At 41.3% G+C, this 16842-nt stretch overlaps 1 protein-coding gene and 1 non-coding gene across 4 annotated transcripts in view; both read right to left on the bottom strand.

Annotated features, from left to right (window-relative positions):
- Positions 1-15347, bottom strand: part of Rbbp6 (RB binding protein 6, ubiquitin ligase) — a 32667-nt gene extending 17320 nt beyond the window's left edge. For 2 of the 3 annotated variants that reach the window (XM_023715165.1, XM_023715117.1), the window contains exons 1-5: positions 15077-15347; positions 9675-9774; positions 6733-6769; positions 2129-2173; positions 63-151 (exon numbers count right to left, since the gene is read on the bottom strand). In XM_023715165.1, coding sequence (XP_023570933.1) covers positions 63-151; positions 2129-2173; positions 6733-6769; positions 9675-9774; positions 15077-15242 — 437 coding nt within the window. In that variant the 5' untranslated portion in view covers positions 15243-15347. The remainder of the gene's footprint in view (positions 1-62; positions 152-2128; positions 2174-6732; positions 6770-9674; positions 9775-15076) is intronic. The other variant, XM_004623125.2, reaches the window with a different exon arrangement.
- LOC111815235 lies at positions 4088-4193 on the bottom strand. Its single transcript, XR_002819969.1, has one exon. It is a non-coding gene; the product is annotated as a U6 spliceosomal RNA (small nuclear RNA).
- Positions 15348-16842: the final 1495 nt, after the last annotated feature.

Raw genomic sequence — 16842 nt, 5'->3', positions numbered from 1 at the left:
AAAGCTTTCCTGGGGGAGCTCCCCACAAGTTTCTAGTCGTAAAAAATTATTTTTGAACTTACTTGATTGGGTCGTATTCATGGCCAGACTGCGACATCATCGCTTTAATTTTATCTTCTTCGGAAGCATTGGCTTCAGCCAGATTGGCAGTCTGTTTAACAGGTAATTATTTGACACACACATTAGAAACACATTTAAGACCATACAGCCAAAGCCAACAGCACTCATCCTGTAAAGAGCAGTATCTAGACTAAGCTCACACAGCTATTCACATGGACAGCCTGGAGGAGGCGCTGGGACTCCTTAGGCTACTACAGCATCGGGGCGTCTGGAGGCTGAAAAGAAGTCTCCCTGGGGGCACTCAAGCCTTAGACCCTGCTGGTACCTTCTCTTAAGATTTGCAGATTACTGTCCTATATGTCGAAGACTAAGGAGAAACACTTGAAGGTTTTAAAGCTTGAAAATACTTCAAGTGTTAGAGCATTGCGACTATAATTTTATAATTATTACCTGAAGGTAGGGGTCAGGGAGGATCAACAAACATGTTACACAATTAGAAAAGTCAGAAGGCTCTTTAGCTCATGGTGTCAGCTTCAAATTAAATACAAAGAATTTACATTTTAAGCTTTTGTAAGTTTCATTTTCCAGATAAATTTTATGAACTTTAAGGTACCACATACAATAATGTAGGTATAAGCAGGGTCTAAGGGAGTGATTTCTAGTTATTTGAATCTTCAAACATCTAGCACTCACATCAGTCATTCATTGGTTTTATAACTTTACATTCATCCACAAAACAAGCAACCAGTTTTAACATTTTATTGTAATTTTATATACAAAGAATGCTTAACATTAACAGAGCTTAGAACAACAGCAACATTTACAGAAAACTGGATTACAGATGTTTAACAACTAATTTGTTTGAACCCAAACACTGTATTACAAATAGATTTTTAAAAAAGAAAAAAAATCCCCCAAACCTCTACAACTCCCCAACTCTCCCCCGCAAAGAAACAACTGCAGTGACAGATCAAAAGCTCAAATATGGCCCTTACAGTACACAGGAGGAAACCAGCACACTACAGACTGCTGATGTGAATGCTAGGTCAAGCCACTGTGCATCAGGAAACTGTAAAGTCAAATGGGTTTAGTCTACTCTGACTTAGAATCATCTAGTTTAATGGCTTATAGTTTTCCTAGGAAAGGAGCTTAAAAGAAAATTTGTTAGGAGGTCATTTTAGCGGGATTCATCCTAGGGAAAAAGGGCACAGGCTACAAGAAAGCCAAAGACAAGATAGGGACAATATGGAAGGAGACTCCCTCTTTTCATTTATCTTGGCCTAATTTGGTATGGCAGGGAAAATGATTTTTAGAAAAATGGACAACTTCCTTCTTCGTCCTCAAAAGTCAACCTACTTTTTTTCCCCCCAGGCATGATTTGCAAGCTAAATTTTCTTTTTTTCTTTTAAATCCATCACTAGTACTTTCTCAAACAAAAGATATACAACATTGAGCCGAAAATGCAAGCAATCTTTTCATAAAACATGACATATACAATGGTTTCAGGAGGTAACAAGTTGTCCCTCTGTCAAACGTACACACTGGTATATTCCTGTGAACAGTTTTATACACTTACAATTCATGTAGTCTGTGTTCAAACAAATTAAGTTGATTAAATTTTTTTCTAAAGCAGATAGCCTATAGCATAAAAAAATAACTAACATTTAAAAAAATGATCTTCACGGGATTGACTCAAATAGTCAAGAAATAATCAGATTGTCCATGTAAAGGAAATCTTCTGTTTTGGCTGCTTAAAGTCCACATAATTTAGAGCCAAAACCTGGGAATTCCTGCAGAACTGTTTCCAATGTGTAATTTAAATGTATGAGGGGCAAGGATTAAGTATAGCTTCATGGGTTCTTCTGGCTTGCAGACGAGCAATACTCCAACATTATGCTGAGACCCACAACGCACTCGCCTACCTTCTCAGGACAGAAACTACTCTTTACAGGAGAGCAATATATCACCGGGTTTGCAGAATATACCCTCCCCCAACCCATTTAAAAAAAAGGTTTCAAATAGAATGTTAGAAAAAGCCTTATATTTTCAAGAATAGATGCATATATACCTTTGTAAGCTGGGCCAGAGTAATAGATGCAGGAGAGTCATCAATCTGTTCACAAAAAATTAAACACACATTCAAGTTTCACACTGACAACATCTGAAAGTGATCACTTAGCCCCTAATGTCACTTCATGTTCAAAATACTGAGCATTTTCTTAGTTTTCTAAAGACTTATTTTGTTTCAAGGCTGCTAAGTGTGGCTTAACCTATTTCTGTTCTACATCACTTCACGCTAAATAGGTTATTTACTGAAGGGGACTTAATCACAAGAAAAATAAAGTAAAATAAAGGGCAGGGCAAGCCAATGCATGACGCACTCCACTCAGCGCTGTGCCTAGACACCAGAGGCCCTGTCTCTCAGCGTCTCTGAGTGGTGCCGTGCCCAGTACAGGATGCGCGGCAGAGCGAGAGCGCCCAGCCCTCCCTGCGCCACCACACACGGGGCCCAAGCAGCTCCCACACGGCTGCCGCGTTGTTCTCTGATGAACATGTGCTGCTCAGTGGAAGTTCGTTTATTTTCCCATACAAAGAGCTAGCAACAGTTTCCAGCCAAAGAAAGCACAACTTTGTCAGAACAAAGATGTTTAAGGAAAAATTTTAAAAAAGAAAAAGAAATCCGAAGATATCCAGGGTAAGCAAAGCTGTCACACATGATGAATAGATTCTAGAAAGTTAATTAATGAAACCAGGCAAGTATATACGCAAAATTTAAGAGGGCTTTAAAAAATGTAACATTTAAAAATTTTCATTTTCTAAAATGACTTGAGTTATAAGGTATGTGTCTGCACATTACACACAAATACACCTTCAGCAAACACTGCAATCTGGAATACATGACTTCCCTAGAGCTTCCTGTTCATAACAGTGCTGCTTAGTCAACACTGAGCTTCTTGTGCACTGTGGGTCACAGCTGTTCCTCAAAATGGAGAGAATGCAAAAAGACGTCTGGGTCCAAAAAGCCTCTACTGGACATTTTGCTAAGAGAATTAAAAGCGCGACTTAAGAGACCCTAAACAAAATGTAACCACGTTCAATGCGAACTTTTCAACCAATGCCCACCACAGAAGGGATTCAATAAATGTAAGTAAAAACAATGGCTACATTAAGACACATCTGACAAATATTTCATGGTTTTAAATGTCAGCTTGATACATATTACTACTGGGATATTTATCTAGACAAAATATTCTTTGCTTCATGCTTGGGGGGGTGTTGAGCAGTTTCAAAGACACTAACTCCACATTCCTTTTGTAGAGCCACATAACCCACTAGGGTTCTCACTCTTGGAAGTCACTTTTCCTTTGAGAACTATTCTCAAGAAGTAGAAGTGCAATAAAACATACACAAACATTCTATTTTTATCTAGAGTCAAATCCACCCGACTCCAATCTATTTTTAAAAGGAGTACTGTGTACTTCATATTAAGGAGCAGTTAACAGAATTTTAGTGGCAAACACTGAATTGCTGGAACCCAGTCTTCCCTGTACTATGTTTCTATCCAATGAAACAAAAGAGCAACTTTCTAGAGAAGTTCATTACCCAAAATAGGAATACTGGAGATTTTCTGAGAAAGCAAACCACTGTATTTTCCTACCACCATAATTTAAAAAAAAAAAAAAAAAAAAAAAAAAGGTCCCTGTAATTAGGACATGGCCTATGGGGTCTACAGGTCTCACTATGTAGATTGGACTTGCAGAGATCCTGTTTTCAGCCTCTCAAGTGCTGGGATTACAGGCGCACGCCACCACACTCAGTCTCTATTGCTGTCTCAGCACGCCCCACAGCCAGGGCTGGCATGGCGCGTTGGGAATTGAACCTCAGCTGCTGCACTCTGCCTAAGCAGGTGCTTTAGTCCGCTGAGCTATCAGTCCAGTCCTAAAAAACTGTTTTAAAAAAATTTTCCCACTCCTCTAACACTTAAGATAAATTTTCATTTTGTTTTTCATGCTGGGCTTTTTTTTTTTTAAATATGGAACACTTCACAAATTTGTGTGTCATCCTTGTGCAGGGGCCATGGTAATCTTCTCTGCATCATGCCAATTTTAGTATATGTGCTACAAAGCGAGCACTGTGCTTGACTTTCTTGAGCTTTCCTTTTAGCTGTCATTAATCATATTGTATATTTATTGAATTGAAAGTGGTTTCAAATATGCCGTCACATCTCCATTACATTTTCCCCACTAAATGATCACTATGGCACCTAAATGTAACTGTAAACTTGCCAAATTTATCACAAATTTAGAAAGGCATCTAATTTTGTTTTCTACATATTGTAAGGTATTAAGAAAGAAGTAAAAATATGTTGACAGTGGTTTATGAACATTTAGGATTTTACATATACTCAAGTGTCAGCGAGAATACTGACTTCTCGGTAAGATTATCAGGGAAGGTACTAATGTTTTAAAAAAGTCTGTCACACTAAACCATACCTTCACAAAATTGAGGCATATAGTAAAAAATCAGGAAAATGAACCCACCTCCCCACACCTATTGAGAGGGCTGTACTTCTAGAAGCAAGGTCCTGACATCTTATGCCAATTATACCTGACTAGAATTAAAGAAGCCCACAAAACATGACTCTCACGCTTAGCGAGAATAGCCAGCTTTAGCGTCCACGTGGAAGATAATTAAGTAACGCGGCCGTGGAGCACAGAACAGCCAGGCTTGTAAGTGTTGGCTTAAATTACCGAAAACATACAGATATAACTAGAGTAAAAAAACTTAGTTCAGTGCCTATTTTTTTTTTTTTTTTTGTGACTGTGTACACTCCACAGCTTTTAAGGCTCCTAAGATGGACACGAATTAGCTTTGATGAACGTATTCTTTCTCATTCTAAATGTCAGCAAATAAAACAATGGGGATAAGTTATTTAATGTCTTCATTTCAGATAATTCTACCTAAAAATTAAAGGCACTCTACAAACATAAAAAAAAGGAAAAACCTAAATAAGCTTGAAATAAACTGCTTATAAATGTAATACAGACATGCCAGCAAACACACAAGGCTAAAAGAATGTTAACTTTATTTATGAACATGTGATTTGTGTTTATACACATGCTAATAAACAAAAAGGAAATAATTACTTTCAAGAAATAAAACTTCATCTGAATGCGTTTAAATACTATATAAAAAATGTACTTTATACAAAATGTGTTACATTTACTACTACAGTCACCAGGATAGTCAACCTTTTTTGTGCTAGCATTTGGATACATAAAAATCAGCTTTAAATCAATCATCAGCAAAACAGAAACTCAGACAAGTTTTACAGCATTATGCTTTAAAAAAAAAAAAATCCCATATATCCAAAAAGAGGGGGATACCCCCAGACACTAAGGCTGTATTTAGTTCCATGAGAACTAAAGGCCATATACTTTAGAAAACAAGTTCAAAGTTCTATTATCATGTTTAAGATTCAATGATGCAAGGTTAGTGAAATGCCACACAAAGATCACTAATATGCAAAAAGTATAAAATGAAATAGCAAGCAATATACCCTTGAATTCTAAATGATTTCAGACATCTTGCATTGTGTACAGTAGTCTCAAGCCTGAGCAGTAAAATGTTTAGAGAACCATCAATTTTACAGAACCCAATTAGGATAGACCTGTATCCTGAAACATGATTTACCTACAACGCAGGAATGCGCTACCTTTAAGAGCTCAGTCAACACAGTGTCACACTTAAGGTCAATCTGCAGTTATAAAAATCAAATTACCCTGGCTGGAGGGGTATCTCCAATACGCTACAGCTTTCAATGGCCTACAGTGAACGCAGCATTTTATTTTAGTATCTTATAATAAAAAGGGAAGTATTTTACTTTAGGCATAAGAACAGACTAGAAAAGAAGTGCAAGACCATGTATTCAGTTTTGAAAGCAGTATACGCAATGGTATAAAATCATCAACACATCTTGTACCCTTACGGGTTGGGGTAATTTCAGTTTTCATTTTATAGTACAGTTGCAAACAAAGGATGGGAGCTCAAAACTGGCAAATACTGCAAGGCTAGCAAAACCGTATTAGAGGTCTCTGGAAAGCCCTTTTCTATGATGTATTTGAACTTAAGAGAAAAGCATCAAACTTTAATGTAAGCTTTGCATGTTGCTAACACATTTTTGAAAGCCAGCATGAGGCAGGGGAATAAAAAACTAACAAAAACTAAGTGATACAACGTGGAAATGGCAAAATATACACTCCAAACATTTTTTTATTGCAAGAAACAAAAAAGCACACAACAGCCTGTACATACATACAAAATACTAACTATAGACAGACAGATGTAGAACATGTTATCATGTTCATTAGTGTAAAACCTACACGATCTAAAAAGGATCATACATTACTGTACAACACTGCCATACAGGAAGAATGCTACCATACGGAATATCAAACAGTGCTATGGGCACAAACTACCCATTGCTACAGAATGAGTGTGCAAATTATGCCATATTATCCAATTTAACTGAACTGTCATCAAAATACATTTTATTTACAATGTGTGCTACGGTCAGTTGGATAGTAAGTTCTAAAATGATTTACTTCACTGTAATATTATAAAGGTAAAAGCAATGTGCAGAAAAAAGTGTGAGATTGTGTTTTTACATACTGCTTTTGTAGTTCCCATCACTGGTTCAGTTCGACTTCTAAAAAATAAAAGACAAAAACTTACATTAGCTATGTAATAAAACTATGTCTCTCCAATCAGTTTTAGGAACAGTTATCTTTCTGTATAAAGATTTAAATACAGTCCCCTTCTGAAGTAATGGATAAACTAATCTTTACTACTTTTGAATAATTTTTTTTTAACTTTTGAATAATTTAATACACATTTGGAACTAAAAAATTTCCACACGGCACTATGGAGTTCTAAAATAGGTATACCTTGCCACTTACAATAAACATTTTCTGAAAGGTTGTGTGAGGATTTCCTTTATGCTTAGAAACTCTGTGGCTTACTCTGAACAGACTTAAAATTTATTGACTTGTTTTTTAAGATATACACTTTCACATCAGACTTTTTTTTTTTTGTGGAACTGGGGATTGAACTCAGGCCCTTGTGCTTGCCAGGCAAGTGCTTATTCCACTGAGCCATCTCCCCGGCCCCCTCAGACTTTTTTTTAAAAGAAAGATCAATGACATAAACACTTGTGGTTTGGGTCCTTGAGAAAAATTTTATGCCCTAAAAAGCTAACTCTCCTATCTGAAAAGGCTGATAGTTAATTTCAAATGTTTTTAAAAAATGCTCAAAGACTAAGTAAGACTGAAACGAGCAGGAAGATTCAAACTAACATAAAAAATTGAGTATTTAAAAGAATGAATTAAATGGTTATGTAAAGCTGGGCATCTGATGTTTACAAGACTATGAATAAACCCAAAAGGGAACTTACTATGTACAGGAAAGGGGACAGAAGATGCTAAACACAGCTTTAGTTTTAATTTTATGATATTTTGACTATAAATAAACATTAGACAACATCTAAAAGGAATTTTTATTTTTTATTTCTTGTAGTACTGGGGATCGAACTCAGGACTTTCTGCTTGCCAGGCAGGCACTTATGCTGCTGAGTTATGTCCCTGGCCCAATATCAAAAGGGGATTTTTAGGGTTTTGCATGATTTGAAAGCCCTAAGGTAAATAAGTAAAGATTTTCATGAATTCAGACATTTTATGAGGTAAATTCATTACAAATGAAATATGAGGTATTATGAGTTAGCATGCAATTTTAATTGGCAGCTTGTTTTGTCATGTACCTCAGAGAAATCCTGTGTCCAGAATTTCTCAGTATTAAAAAAAAATCCAAAAAGTTTGATATTTTTAAAGAAGTACATAGTAAAGTATAATTTCACACTATGGGCATTAATTCTCAAGCTAAAAGCACACTGTCCCTGCACTCTTGGAAGAAGGACAATCTTAAGTCATACCCAGTTAAGATTTAGAGAAGCCCTATCTCAAAAAGGGCTGGGAATAGCTCAGTGCAAAGCTGAATTCAACCCAAACACTACTACAAAAGACAAAAACAAAACTAAAAGCACTTATAAATTGTAAGTTCCCTTATTAACTACAACAAAATTTTTTTTGTATTTTAAGGAAGGGTCTACAGGGTATTCAGGGTCTCACCAATAGATCAGACTCATAGTGAGCCTCCTGTTTACAGCCTACCAAGAGCTGGGATTACAGGTGCGCACCAATATGCCCAGTCTCAATTGCAGTCTCAGTGCGCCCTGAGGGGCGAGCCCGCAGATCAAATCCCTGGCTCCTGCTTGCAGGTGCTTTAATCCACTGAGCTATTTGGTCAGCCCTCAAAAAATGTTTTAAGTTGCTACAACTGAAAAGGTATTGCACAAAAGGACCTCCAAATGCTAACACATGAAATGTAACTTTACCATAAATTGGTAAGAAAAATCTCAGCATACGTGCCCATGTGATCTAAAGCTCCAAGAAATGAATATTTTATCTCAACTCCATAAACACACTTCATTTTTCATAACTGGTAAATTCCAGAATTTTTCACTGATCTGAAGATGATTTTGCCAAAATTTTGAACAAAGATATCTAACTTCTCAGTGGAATCATTACCCTTACAAAGCCCAAGTTGCTGCATTATTCATATATTTTAGTTTTGCTGTCACTATTAAAATTGCAAGGAAGCAGAAAATGTTAAGAATATAGTTGTAATTATGGTTCTGGTCCCAGGGCTGCTGTGTTCCTACTCCAATAAAGGGCACTCACCCAGCACCACTGATTCTTACAACTCTCTGTAAGCTGGACAACAGCTGTCCCTAGCCATTGATGGGGAACTGGACCCAGGACCTTCACTCCCCCTTACACCTTGCAGATGCCCAATTCTCACATGTAAAAGAGCATATGTTTTCATAAAACTTACTGCAATCCCTACACTTTAAATCATCTCTAGATCACTTATAATACCAACATAATATAACTTTTATAGTTATACTATATTGTACAGAATGACAAGAAAAAAATCTGTGTTCAGTACCAATGCAGTCATTATAGGCTTAATGACAGCGCAGACCAGCAACAATGTAACAACTATTTCCCCCTAAAATAAACTATACTCACACCTGTTTAAAGAAATCTGAGACAGATACATTAGATAACGTATCAAAATATCACAACTGGTATAAAGCCCCTTACTGATAAAGGAGTATATGTCAGCATTATTGAATACTTGGTGCTTCAAAGTATGTAGACCGAGTCCTACAACATACTTGGTGTTTTTTCCCCCGGGGGGGTGGGGAGAGGATATATGAGGTCCTGCTATATTGCCTAGCCTGGCCTCAGATCCACATGTATATTTCTGTGGTAAAGAAGAGTTCATAAAGAGCAAACATTTATCTCAGTAACTGTTCACTTCTAACTATGTAGTCTGAGTCAATTTAACGAGGGGTCAGTTTCAGGAAGAAAAAACAAAAACAACCCACACTCAATAGTTGTGAGGATTGGAAAGATAAAATTGTATCAATAAAATTTTTAAAAATTTAAAAAAGGTCTATTTTGAGAAGTGCATGAGATTTTATAAATACTTACATAACATATGTCTTGCTTGTAGATTTAACACCTCCTATAGGAACTCTTCTAACAATTACAGATGAATTCTTAGGAATTAGAGCATTATCATCAGTATATTCTGGAAATAAAGATACAAATCATCAAAATTCTATTTGGGAATTTGGGTAAACACCCAAGAAGTACAAACTGGCCCACAAAATATAAACTTTTTTTTTTTTTTTTTTTGTGGGACTGGGGATTGAACTCAGGCCCTTGTGCCTGCGAGGCAAGCACTTATTCTACTGAGCTATCTCCCCGGCCCCGTAAAATATAAACTTTTAAGGGGAACAACCTTGAGCCACAGGCTCTGTCTTGTTTGCTCCCTGCACTGGCCCCACTCGTGTAGCAGTGTAGCACATGTACACAGCCAAAGGAGGCTTCTCCTCAGGAGGGGGCTTCTCTTCAGGAGGCCCAAACAGCACTACAGAATTCTGGCACTACCACTTTTGGGGGTAGAATTTCAAATCTCAGAAGGGCTGACCTATCCCATAGTTTATTAAACAATGTGAACTACAGGGGTGGATGGTGGCACAGGTCTGGGATTCCAGCACCCAGAAGGCTGAGGCAGGAGGGCTATGGCAGCTGAAGGCCTCTTGGGTCACCTAGTGAATTCAAGGTCAGCATAGAATATATACTGAGACCCTGTTTCAAAAGGACAAAAACATCACAAAAAACCACAAAAAAGGAAATTTTTGAAAAAAGCTCCAAATTAAAATGAAGACAGAGGCTGGGGAAAGATAGCTTGGCAGTCTAAGCGCCTGCCTGGCAAGTGCAAGGACCCAGGTTTGGCTGCGCTGGCCCAACAAGGAGCCAGCCACTAAAACCAGGCATGGTGGAGCACACCTGGAATCCCAGTGCTGGGGAGGCCGAGGCAGGAGGATCACTAGGAGTCTGAGCTATGTAGTGAGACCCTGCACCAGACACACAAACAAGTGAATGAATGAAGACAGTCTTCTTCCTACGGCCTTAAACATGAGCTGGATATTATGATCCTGCCTTCATGGCACTTGTTCCTGGAAATGACAGACTAAATACTGAACTGTGGGGGAAAAAACTCCACTGTCTAGTAATGAATGGCAGAGCCAACTCTGGATAGAATGCTGATCCAAAGAAAATGGAAGTCATTTTCTCCTAGGAAACTACACTTGTGAGTTAAAAGAGAAGCCAGCAGCTATATAAAAAAGATGAATATTTTAGATAAAGGGTAAAGCATGTGCAAAAAAGAATTGCAGAGCTAAATAATACAAAATACAGGCAAAAAAGTATAGCTCAGTCAGGCATATGCCTATAATCCCCGCACTCAGGAGGCTGAGGTAGGAAGGTCGCTAAGAGTTTGAGGCCAGTTTGAGCTACACAGGAAAAACCTGTCTAAAAAAAAAGAAAAGAGGAAGATCATATACTGACATTCTAAGTGCAACAGGAAAACATGACAAAAATTTATGTTAGAAAATAATTACTCTAGCATGTATATGAAAATGATAAAGGGGGGGGGCAGGGAGATAGCTCAGTAGAAAAAGTACCTGCCTGGCAAACGCAAGGGTCTGAGTTCAATCCCCTGCTGGGGGGAAGGGGGTGGTGTAAGGGGAAAGAGGCTGGAAATACGGTGACTATAGACAGTTGGCAAAAAGAAAGGACTGGGAGAATGTCCTCAGGATAGAGGGCTTTTTTTCTTTTCTGAACTGGGGGATTGAACTCAGGACCTTGTGCTTGCCAGGGAAGCGCTTATTCTACTGAGCCATCTCACCAGCCCCTAAGGATAGAGGGCTTGAACACTGGGAAGATGAAGATAAAGGATAAGGGAGGAACTTCTCATTCCCAGCTTCACTAAATGGCTGGGCAACTCTTCAAGATGCACTGTGAGAATGAACAGGTGCTATTTTTCTACTCCTTGAATTTTCTAGAGTTTACAATACTTTTATTAGAATGAAATTAAAGAAATTGAACCTTATCTATCATAAAAAGATCTGTAAAGGAATAAATGTACAAAACTTTCAAAAAAATGAAACAGCAACAGCAAAAAACCTCAGAGCTCCAAAACTCACTTAAGAGACCCACCCCTCAACCCCACAACTAGACATCAAGGTTCACTTTTAATGTTATTAAAGTGGCTTCATTTACATTACTTAGCACAATCTGGTGACTCTAGACTCTTCTAGTTATCTCGTTTATTACATGTGTAGGCATTTTAGGCTTTCGTGTATATATACAGTGGTTTTAGTCATGCTATTATTATACTCTATTAAAACTCAATCTTTCAGGATAAGGTTCTGTGGACATATTTCAAGTAACTGGCTGTATTTTGCAGGTATCCAACTAGAGTGATGCAACTCCTAGATTTAGACCTGCCAATATGAGACTATCACCATTATCCTGGACAGCTGATGACAAATCCAAATTCCAAGCAAGCTCTGAGTCAGAAAAGCAGAGGTTGGAGGATTTTTAATAAATTTGTTCTAGAACCAAAACAGTATGAAAAATATGACAGGATATTCCTCAAACTGTAACAGCTTAGTATGTTAAGTATAGCATAGTAGTATGCTAAGCAGTACTAAAATGTCAGTTGACCCAGTATCCCTCAAACAGGCATTCTAACTGACCACTTAAGGGTCTGGATCTCAACGCTTTCTATCCCTAAAAGTACTTTATGCTTAAAATAATTCCTTAACACAAGCAGTCCATCATTTCACTTCAAAAGACATGCCAGTGGGCCAAGGATATTTCTCAGTGGGGCAGCGCCTACCTGGCAAGTGCAAGGTACACAGTTTGATTTCAGGTACCGAAAAGGAAAGGGAAGGAAAGGAAAGGAAAGGACAGACAGACAGACAGACAGACATGCCTGTGTAAGTTTTCATCCAAAAATATGAAAGGCACGGCCCAGCACTTGGTAAGCAGAGGTAAGAACACTGTAAATTCAAGGCCAGCCTGGCTTACATCATGAGTGTAAGAACAGCCTGTACTACAAAGTTAGACCTTGTCTCAAACAAACGGCCTCCCTGCTCAAACCAAACAAAGGCCAAAAAACAAACAACAAAACAAACCAAGAGGAATTCGAGAAATAGAGAACCAAAAAGATAATAAAGGCCTTTTTTCTTTTTTTGAGACAGGGTCTTGCAGGGCAGTCCAGGTCGGCCCTGAACTTGCACTGCGTCTCCCAGCTCACCCTCCCGAGGGTCGGGATTATAGGCATGCACCACCATGCCAGGAAGGAAAGGTCTATATTAAAAGTACTTCACATTCAGCTTCTACAATTTGTTTCTTTCGGGGTTGGCATTGATACACACAAGCAAAGCTTTTCATGTATAATAAAATCATTTGGGATCCAGTGTGAAATAAAGCCTAGGAAGAAATAAGCGATACTCTGAAGTCTAAACCACACAACTCAAGCATTTTGGTCTTTTCATACTTGAAGGAATTAAGGGATGTTTTGCAAAAACATGGTACATTAGGTAATTTAAACATCAATTCAAACTAAAATGATCCACTTCATTTTCTCCTCTGCAATCTCTTGTACAGCGAAAGACTTCTTTTGCAACCTTTCATTCACTGATTAGTGCTAAAACCAAGTGGCATTTTTACTCTGTCAGGTAACGCTTTATATTATTTTCCATTAAATTCATTAAGTAACTACTATGTCAATGATCTTTTTCTCCTCTAGTATGAGGACTTCATAAAACACACATTTTGTCTCCCACAGCTTAGCCAACCTAACATTAACATTTCTCAACACAATACATAAAAGTATGTTGCTAGGCAAAGGGTTTCCCTGGATTGCAGGGTCCAGACCATGTATCATGTTTGTATTTCCTAGACCAGAATAACAAAAACTCACAAACTCTTCAATTTTGTGGACAAGGTTCCTTGAAGCACAACCTGCTCTAGTTTAAACGTTGTACTTAACTGCTAGGTGGACAACCTAGCCTCAGATGATTCAACCATGTCATGCTCATGTAAATATGAAGCCTGCATGGTATGTGATAATTTACATTCCCTTAAATCCAAGTTTTATTTACAGTGTCTTTCCTCTCATTCACACTCAATATGGCAAGATGGCCTAAAATTTAAAAAACATCTGTTCCATGAGCTGTGATGACAATACGCAGGACACTTTCCGTGTATTTATAAAAAGCTGCTTCTCAATTGTTCACGGCTAAACAATTTTTTCTTTCCCCAAACAGGAGAATACAGTAATTACAATTGACGCTTGTTTTATAAGAAAGCAAACAATATGCTTTAGCACATTAGCAATAAAGTTTTTCCTTCAAGGGTATTTCTGAGTTCATGCAATGACAGTACTGCTTTTCTTTAGCCTGAAACAATCACACTTAAGTCTACGTTGTAAATAAAAAAACTTGTCCTCTACATGAAAAACCACAGGCTAGAGGTAAGGGATTTCCCAACCAAAAAACGCCTAAACATACAAACATTCCATTCAACACCCTAGGCATCCAAAATTACCTTTAGCACAAACTTAGCACTTCCGGCTAGCTCATCAAATCCCGTCACTACACCTCGGTAGACCGACCACGAATCACAAATCAGCATTACTGTACCCGACCCCACAAAAGAAACCGAAACAGGCTCAGCCAGAAAGATTCCTGGATGCATTTACACCACTACCGCTCAGGTCCCAATAGCACACTTTGGACACGTGAAAGGAGCTCGGGGATTCTCATCAGTGGCTGATCTGTACCCAAAGTAGAAGCCCACCATTTTTCGGTGTTATACAAATCTACTTTACATCATCAGTACGTTTGCATTTTACTGAATTGCTAAATCTTGAGTAATATGCTGAACTAAAAATTCAACTACTAAATTACTGTTATTACTAATTCCATTTACAGACAAGACAAAAGCAATAACCCTTTAAGTTCCAAATACAATTCTGACGCTGACCGTACTCTCAAACAAATAAAGGTAAGGCTCCCTTCCGCACAATTCCGGCAACTTGAAATAAAGAAGGGATGGGCGAGACTTACAACTCGCTGTTCAACTCCATCCAATGGTGCGTTAGTGAAGGAGAAACTGAACTGACTCCCTGCTTCGCGAAGAAACCTTGTTTAGACTCTCCTGACAAAAGCACGTTACAAAACACAAGGGAAGCACCCAGAAGACAGGGTAACAACCACCTCCCTCTCTCGCGCCTGCCCCTCAGTTTAGAAAACCCCGAGAATAATCGGACTTAGCTTTCGGATTAGTCTGACAGATGATCCACATACACAGAAGTCAAATTAACCAAGTAAACGCCAAGGTCGGCTGCCCCGTGGCCCTCAGCTATCAACGAGAGCTGTATCGCAAGTCTTAAAAAAGAATGATGGCGCTGGGTTTCCAATCGGGCCTCTTAGTTCGTAGTATTCGCTCTGGACCGGGCCCCAGACTCTTACCTTCCTTGGTTTGCGCGTTGGTGATCTGCAGGTCGCTGTCTGCAGCTTTCAGCTTCTCTCTCCCCATAATCTGCTTCTTTAAGTCGCAGAGGGAGATGTGGAGCCCATCAAAGGTGACCGTGTCATAGTTGCGTTTGGAGGAAAATTTATAATGCACACAGGACATTGTGCCAAAGGATGCCTAAGGTTCAGCGAGGAGACGTGGACACGCTCAATATATGTATATTTATAAATTTAAGAGCAAAATATGTACACACATAAAACACTCAAAAGACACCGAAGGCCCCTGAGGCCTCAGATTCAACACCCCCCAACCACACGCAGGGGTTCGTGAGAACAGTAATGCCGAGCTACCCCGAGACTCAGGATCGCTCCGGGGGAGGGGAGGAGGAGGAGCGGTACGGGCAAGGGGATCGCGAATCCACCAACGGGCAGCGTCACCCGGCCGGGTGCCCCTCGCTCATGCTAAGGGCCGCAGCAGCCGGGGCGGGCGGTGCAGTCCGTCGCGATCAGTCCACGCGTGAGAGTCCGAGCGACCCCGCGGGGTCAGGGGTCCATGGCGCGGCCGCACCTCCCGGCCGGTCTCTCGCTCGCTCGCTCTCCGTGGACCGGGGGACCCAGGCCCCGGGAGCAGGCCGAGGGAGGGCCTAGGAGTCCACGCGCGGCCTCTCGCCTCCTTCCGCTTCCGGAAGCCCGGCGTCGGCGTCCCCGGCCCAGGCCCAGGCCCAGGCCCCACCACACACCCCGTCGCCGGGTCCCCGCAGGAAGGCGCGGCGGCCGCGGCCCAGGCCAGGCCGCGCGGGCGGCGGCGCGGAGGAGAGGCCGCGCTTCCTTCCTTCCCTCGGGCCGCCGGCTCCGCCTCCCCCCGCGGCCGCCGCCGCGCGGACACAAAGCGCGCCGGGCCTCGACTAGGCCGCGAAGCACTTCCTCACCAGCCGGGCCCGCCGGCGGCCGGGCTCTGGCGGACCCCGGGGACACCGCCGAGGCGCCCGACGTTCCTCTCGCCGATCTTCCGCGCTCCTCTCGCCTCTCGCTCCCGTCGCCTTTCGGCCCGGACCGCGGCGGGAGGCCCGGGAACGGCCCGGCGGCGGCGGGGGGCGAAGGCTTCGCGGGCTCCCTGTCTGTTTGGCCCCCCCTGCCGCTCTCCGGCCCTCACCCCGCGGCGGCGACACCTCCAAGCCAGGCGCTATGGCGGACGCGGCCTGGCTCCAGGCGGGCGCCGCACTCCGGGGTCTCTAGGCAGGGACCGCACGGGCGGCGCACGCGGGGCGGGGCCTGGCGTGCGCGGAGGGCGGGGCCGGGGCGGGGCCTGATGCCACAAAGCGCCGCGGCCGCCCACGTGACCCGCGCTTTGTGACTCAGAGCCCGGAACCCCAGGCGGCGGGGAGAACGGGAGAAACCATCGGCAGAAAAAGGGCGGGGGAGGCCGCGGCGTAGACGGAGCCCGGGGCCGGGGCGGAGAGGCGTTCGCAGCGCAAACCCGCGAGGGCGCTCGGCGAGCTCCCCCGTCCCCGCAGTTCCCGTCAACCCTCCAAAAACCCCAATTTAAGTAATCGTTGCGGTTGCTACGCTGTCCCCTATGGTTGCTGCACAAACACGCTTAAATTTACGCTTCAACAAAGTGGTTGTGCTAAACTTTTCATAAGGGGAAATTCTGGAGCCGCCGCCGCTTAGAACTGATCACCACCACCTTTACTTCCGTGCCGATTTACTGAGCTCTTTCTCATCTGTAGACACAAGACCAATCTCGCATTGCCACGTTCTGG

This window comes from Octodon degus, unplaced genomic scaffold (genome assembly GCF_000260255.1).
Source record: "Octodon degus isolate 3935 unplaced genomic scaffold, OctDeg1.0 scaffold00001, whole genome shotgun sequence".
In the NCBI taxonomy this organism is placed as follows: Eukaryota; Metazoa; Chordata; class Mammalia; order Rodentia; family Octodontidae; genus Octodon; species Octodon degus.
Note: the sequence above shows the minus strand (reverse complement) of the source record. Positions and strands in the feature narration are given on the sequence as shown.